The 7,629-nt window shown below is 33.5% G+C and overlaps 1 protein-coding gene across 1 annotated transcript; it reads right to left on the bottom strand.

Moving 5' to 3' along the window:
• Positions 1 to 2,863: 2,863 nt before the first annotated feature.
• Positions 2,864 to 3,865, bottom strand: LOC131078604 (F-box/kelch-repeat protein At1g80440). The gene has a single exon (XM_058016348.2). It carries the CDS (start codon positions 3,863 to 3,865, stop codon positions 2,864 to 2,866), a length of 1,002 nt encoding a protein of 333 aa, XP_057872331.2.
• Between the last annotated feature and the right edge of the window lie 3,764 nt (positions 3,866 to 7,629).

Here is a 7,629-nt window from a genome sequence, read left to right on the forward strand (position 1 = left end):
CCAATTGAAAATTGGATTTCCGTTTGTTTTCAAAATCTAGGGGTTTTCATCTTTTGAAATTTAAACCTTACAAATCTTCAATATAAAATGTCTCCTCCTCTTGAGAACCTTCCTTTTATAATATCATTTTCTAGAAATGGAACAGGACTCTATATGGACAGATGATCAGCATTATACTGACGATCATTTGAGACTAATTTGATAGACTTTTAGTGTTTCGAAGTTAGAGAAATTAGTTGCTGGTATTGTGGCAAGCGAGGCCATGTCAAAAGAAATTATTGGTTTCTCGAGAAGGCTAAAAATAGCAGAAAGAATAATAGACACAATAAAGAACTCAAGACACAAAATTAACGTGGTTCACCACTAAGTGGCTACGTCCATCAGAAACGCAGGGAGAATTCTTATTAACCAATCTCCAATTACACAGCCCATTATGTATGGGTTGCACACAGCCATTTATATAAACATATCAAATATGAAATGAAGAGTCTTCTGGGGAAGACAAACAACCATGTGACTGTTGGGCTTCATATACCCAACAATCTCCCCCGTGAAGTCCAACCGGCATAGCCTGTAACATTCCCTGCATCTTCATTCCAAGGCTCATACTACAACCAGCTCTTGAAAAGATTTTAATATCGCCAAACTCTGTTCATGAATAGTGCGAATTAATCTTCTCCAAGTCAGATCAGAGTTAAAAACATATTCTCTAACTACTTCATCTGTTAGTCCATAATCAGGAACACTACTATCAGCAGATGCATAATACACTCCTCCGTCAAAGTCTCTTGCTTTTGTGCTCCCCCGTAATAGAATATCTAGAAGATCACCATTATCAGATTTTAATACCCAAATATAAAACTCTTGTACAGGTGTGAATAGCCTACAAACATCACTCCCAATTCTCACAGTTGCCTCACTGAATGAATTTGTTGTATTTTGTGCAGAAACTTGTGCAGTACCTGCAATCAATGCATTCCACTCCACCTCTATTTCTGCAATCTGGAGCAATAAATCATCACTCTTTTGTTCTTTTTGAAATTCATTTTCCTCAAAGACCTTATCCTCAGCCTTTCTGAAGTCTTCTGGATCTTGCGCAGCCTTGAGCCAGAGGCTCTCTCCTGCCTCCATGAACTCTATAATCCCTGCGCTCCTGGGATATTCAATCTCCAAGCACCATGAATCCTCTTGTGGATTCTTTCCACCAAAGAAAGACTTTCCTATCAACAAGGCATACATTTTTGTGAGGAAAGAGTCCTCGATTAGGAGCTTCCCATCACTTTCCTCTTGCTAAAATACGGTCTCTTTAGAAAAATCCCATTCTTTCTCAAAGTTATATTTTCCAATATTCATGATGCGACACAAAACCATCAACTTCTGGTCCATACAAATCAATTTGTCAGTGAGTAGGAGATTCTCTTCCTTCAAGCTCATAAATTTTTCTTTTTCATAATCCTCCTGAGTCTTGGTCTCAACCTCATCAACTTCATCCTCACTTGCTTCAACATCCTTCTCTTCAGCATCCTCTTTTTCAGTCGAATCAAGAAAATCTTCAAACAACGAATACTTCAAACCCTCTTCTTCTTCAGCCGAAGTCTCCTCATTTTTCCAGCCATCCCACCAATGAACATGGCGTTTTGTTTTAACTTTTGCTTGCACAATTTTACCCTCCATTGAGTCTAAATTTGCAAGAAAATCTTCAATGACTGAATCAGTGTCTTCATCTTTTGGCTGCCTTTTAGCCTTCTCGAGAAACCAACAATTTCTTTTACATGGCCTCGCTTGCCACAATACCAGCAACTAATTTCTCTAACTTCGAACTTCTGCATCTTCTCAAGAATTTTCAATCCTTTATCTATCTACCTTTCCATCTCTGCTCAATCACTTCACCTAAGCTCTAATACCAATTGTTAGTTTAAAAACGAGCAGAGAAAACACATAATAATGAACACAAAAATAGCCGAAAGAATAATAGACACAATAAAGAACTCAAGACACAAGATTAACGTGGTTCATCACTAAGTGGCTACGTCCACCAGAAACGCAGGGAGAATTCTTATTAACCAATGTCCAATTACACAGTACATTATGCATGGGCTGCACACAGCCATTTATATAAACATATCAAATATGAAATGAAGAGTCTTCTGGGGAAGACAAACAGCCATGTGACTGTTGGGCTTCATATACCCAGCATTTAGTCACCCAGAGTTAGATAATATTAGGTTTTGAATATCAAAAGAGGTCAATCTTCAACAAATTTTATGAGGAATTAACTGAGAGTATTTCAAGTGAAATTCTAGTGATGTCAACTACTGTTTAACTAGAATCATTCCTTTGAAAAGAGTTGTTTTTCTAAACATTATTTCATCCTAGACAATGTTTTTTAATTGAAAACTTTTATTTTGAAGTTTTCAATCATAAGTTAGAAGTTACTTCATTTAAAAATAATAATAATAATAATAATATCTTATAAAATAAATAAATTAAAAATTAAAAATGACTCAATTCACCTGGGAAAAAAATATTTTTTCTAATAATTATTCTAAAAAATTCAACAAATAATAATTTATTTATCAAACCATAAATAATCTCAATAAGAATATAAAATAAACTCCAAACATAAATAAACTCATAGTCATTAAAAAAATATAACGTATGCACCGACAAATTCTCAACATACTTTTTTTTAAAAGTGTTTGAGAATAACTTTAGCTTATGAGTGCCTATCGAGCTATCCGTTACACATTCGGTTGTGCTTGGTAACATATATATATGACTTCTTTTGGTATTACCAGCACTTACTGTTTTGCACGAAATTACAAGTACTGGCCAACTGAAAATAATCCAAGCTCAAAAACAGTCAAAGATCCAAGGTAGCAGCATGTATAGAATAACCCTGAAAGCCCAAAGGTCCGTCAATGCCAATACACTTGAATACTCCTCCTCTCTCACTTGGAGGTGCAAGCAGATAAAAAGATCGACCTTGAACGGTATCCCATCTGCAAACAAAGATGTTATCGCCAAACACTACAGTGAAAACAATATTTAGGTGCCAATCCTCCGTGGGAAAAGTCCCTACAATGTTCAATTTATCTTGGCTATAATCATATTCAATCAGTCCCTTATCAGAAAAGCAATGCAAGCGCCCAAATGCACTTAAGAAATAATGCGAATTACTGAATCTATTCTCCATAGTTTTCCAGCTTCTTGTGTAGGGATCAAAAACTTCAATAGTGCGACAATACCGGTTGTCCATTATATAAAACTTGCCATCAGCAAAAACACCTCTAAAGTTGTTCATGTTGGTGTTCATGTCGGGCAGAACAACCCACTTGTCCTCCTCCACATTGTAAACTGAAGCGCTACGGATGGGTTCACGAAGCCTGCTATGCCCTCCAGCCATATAAATGAGTCCCCCCTCCTCATCTGCTGCGGTGGCAAATTCAGTCCTCAATTTAGGCGCTTTGGCACCCTGCCGCCATTTGGAACAAGCAAAATCATATAACCATACACAATTTCTTCCACAGTGGAGAGACATATGCGTGATGAAAACCAGTTTTTGTTTCACGAAATGGCAATGTTCGATGGCGTAGATTTCTGCAGGAATGGCTAGGGTTTTGCACGACTTCTCCGCCAGGTCGTATAAACTTACTCTGTCGCGAGGGCCTGGTGTGTCATGCAATATACAAATGCGTTGCTCGGAAATCCTCAATCTTTTTCTTTCTTGATAAAAATGGGGGCTTTTCAATGCGGCATTCCAGCTTTTGCATACACACCTAAGATTGTGATGAGAATTCAACTCCACCCTCACCAGACATTCCCACCCAATTTCATCTCCAAGACAAGGAAACAGAGATCCCATTGCGATTACAGCAACTTGTATGTTAGTCAAAATTTGAATGTCTCATCTTCTATATTTATAAGCGCTTATCTTATGCTTTTTTAATACTGATCTTCTATATTTATAAGCATGCATCTCAAATTATATTATAGTATCAAAATTAGGTTTTGTAATCTCAAATTATATTGTGGATTTTTATTTTTAAATACAAACTATTAATTCATTTAATTTATATCTAAAGAAAAAATATTTTTAAATATAGATTAATTAAATCAGAATTTATATATTAAATATAATTATTTTATATATTTTAAATATATTTATTAAAAATTAAATAAATAAAATATTTTTTCATTTCAATAAAATATTTCTAAATAAATAAAATAATTCTTATATAATTAAAATAAATTTCTTATTTAAATTATTTTGATTACTTAAATGATTATTATTATTTTTATTTCATATTTTCATCAACACCAAGAAATATTTATACCATCCTCTAAGTATTCTTGCATAAACACAACCATATATAGAAGCACTAAAGACTTAATAATTTAATACTTAAGTTGTAGACTTTATAGTAAACTTGAAAGTTGTGTTTAAATCATCTTATACTTTTCAAAAACGCTAACTCGTATAAATCTTACTTTAAGAGTTATTTTATTTTACTAAGAATTATATTATTCTATTTAAGATGTTTAATTTAAGAGTTATCTTTAATTATTTTTTTTATTTAAGTTTTTTTTAATTCTATTCATTTTCATTTATTTAACTAAATGTTAGCTCTTAAACACTTTTTATGTCAACGTGGAGAAATATTAGTGTTCATATTTATTGATTTTAAAGGTATTTTATTTTAAGAGCTATTTATTTTATTAATAAAAATAGCATAGGGGAGCCATACCTTTTGTATTGATATTTAAACTTTAAAATTACATAAGTTCTTCAAGGGAAAATAGTTCCAAAATATATATTGCATATACATCATATAAACTTAAACTAAGACATACATTTTATTTACTACATCTATTCTTCTACAATGGTAGAGGTTCCTTCATCACCGACATCACCATCATTGAAGTCTAAATTGGTAGAGACTAAAAGCAAATTATCAATAAACATCCTACGTAGTTGAGATACCTACAATTTCCTTTAGGAAATCAATTGCCCACTTTTCCTTATGTCTACAATCAACATCATTCTCACACCCTACTCTAATTATGAAAGGAACCAAAAGGTATGAAAATGGTGAATTCATGAGGGAACATTTCTCGTTGTCTAGATGAAATCCCAACCCAACCATCGTAAGATCCTAAAACGTATTTATGTTACCGCACTAACACATCTTCATAACCAACTATACTATTGCTTGAATATCATCTTTGGCCTCCCTTGCATCTAATAAAACTACCACAAATATTAATGACATGTCCATGTTGACCTTGTATCTATAAGAAGAGAAGAGAAAAGTATAACCAAACATTAACTTGATTGCATGCAACACTATCATAAAATTCATTTTGAATATATTTTCCAATTGTAGATCAAGTGCCTCCCCTCTGAAATCTATTTAGCACTTCTTGGCCTAAAGATAAATGGTGGTGACCATTCTAAGTGAAAAGAGATGAAAATCCTACCACTAAATGAAATATTTATTCAATTTATCTAGTAGCCTAGAGTGTGTGTGTGTTACAAGTGTGGTTGTTGCACCAAAAGATCGACATGTTAATGCTTGATACAACCACTAAACTTATAGAATCCAGAGGAGGCACTTAAGCCATGCCACAAACCCGAGCGTTGCGCTGCACAACACAAGTAGACCAAGGGCACACACCTTATTGTCGTGCTCTATGAAGTGTACCTATACCTGCAAACACAATGCACTCAATAAATCATTATAAGCAATGGTTAGTAAATTGAAACAATGAAAGACAAAACCATAGCTAATCGACTCATTGCCTCCTAGTAAATGCGAGTATGAATTTTTCTCTTAGATATTATTATGCAAGTTCCAATGACTTGACTATGCTTAGATGGAGGATTTGAATGAAAAAAATGCATGATCTAGCAAGAATAGCATGATTAAGCTACATGATTTCATGATAATTCTAGAAAATAGGCTAGAATGAATATGCAATTAAGCTAAGATTTGAACATGATAACAATGCTTGAAATGATAAGCTATAAACTAGATGCCTATAGTAATAATGCTTGAATGCAAATGATATGAATCAAATGATATGCAAAAATCATATGAAATTGGGACCCTTTGAGCACCAAAATGAGGTCTATTTATAGGATTCTCCAAGGCTAGGGGTGATGTGGCAAGAATCAATGGTCAAGATTGATTTGAAGATATCAATGGTTAAATTGGAGGAAGTTGGCAAAGGGGGTTGGATTAAAGGGAACATTTGTCATCTTTATGGTGACAAGTGTCAAGAGGCTTCTAGAAGAGGTTATATGAAAGGGAACACTTAGTGACAAGTGTCACAAGGTTCTAGAAGATGTTGGATGAAAGGGGACATGGTGGTAGGTAGAATGGGTTAGGTTTAGGAGTGGTAGAAGTTAGGAGAATTTGAATTTAGAAATTCAAATAATATGAAAAGGATAATTAATCTCAACAACTCATAATTGATTTGTTTTAATTAATTAAAGGATTAGAAGAAATGATTTTGGATGGGGGGAAATTAATTAATTAAAGGGGATTATTGAAATGAACCTATTAAATAAATCCTTAGATTTATTAATAAGTAGAAAAGGGAAATTTAATCAAATTGCTTAGTGAATTCAATTAAATTGGGAAGGGAGATTAATTAAATAATTCCTTATTTAATTAATTATCTTCAGACCATTTTTAGGTGTATACACTTATAACAACCCCATCCCCCCCTCCCATTTCAAGCGAGGGGTTTGAACCTATGACCAAGCTTTGATACCACTTGTTACAAGTGTGGTTGTCATTGCACCAAAAGATTGACCCATTAATGCCCGATACAACCACTAGACTTATAATATCTACATGAGGTATTTAAGCCATGTTACAAACCTGAGTGTTGCACTGCACATCGCAAAGAGACCAAGGGCACACATCTTATAACAGTGTGAATATAAATTGATATCCCATCTCACACTCTTTAGATGAAATAAAATTCATTGCAAGAAGCTTGAATATCATGAAATATTATAATTATTTATGGATGATTAACTTTTCCTACTACAATGAAGCATGGGAGATCAATGGCTATGTTCTACTACATGCCAATTGACCTTGCAAAATAATACTTTGGATTTATGTATGTCATGGTAATAATATTTACAAGCTTGTCAGTATCTCGCGTACTTCCTTAAACATGTGGCTTACATTAAAATATTCAAATGTGTCAAATGATTTGTAACAAATTCACCAGACAACACCCTCTCCCTCACTATTAAATATATTCTTCATAGTTTTCTTGCTTCTCATATAGGAATTAAAAACCATGAAAAACAACTATTTTCAAGAAATGGCACTAGTGGATATCATAAATTTGTATTGTAGGAAATTAATGCCCCACTTTGTAAGCGACCTCATTCTCCAACACTACTCTAATTATGAAAGGAACCCAAGGGTCTAATAATGATGGATTAATGGGGACCATTCTTATATTTTAGATCAAATCTCGACCCAAGCTTTTTAGTTTTTCTTGAATATCATGGGTGTATACAAGAAGTTGAGTCCATTTTTTGGCCAGAAAATGGAAGTGCTTTTATTAATTTTTTAGAATTTGTCACTATTAATATAAAAA

Source organism: Cryptomeria japonica, chromosome 3 (genome assembly GCF_030272615.1).
Source record: "Cryptomeria japonica chromosome 3, Sugi_1.0, whole genome shotgun sequence".
Taxonomy (NCBI): domain Eukaryota; kingdom Viridiplantae; phylum Streptophyta; class Pinopsida; order Cupressales; family Cupressaceae; genus Cryptomeria; species Cryptomeria japonica.

Bases quoted from the DNA above. Each gene is read 5' to 3' on its own strand.
- LOC131078604 (XM_058016348.2), bottom strand. From the start codon at position 3,865: ATGGGATCTCTGTTTCCTTGTCTTGGAGATGAAATTGGGTGGGAATGT.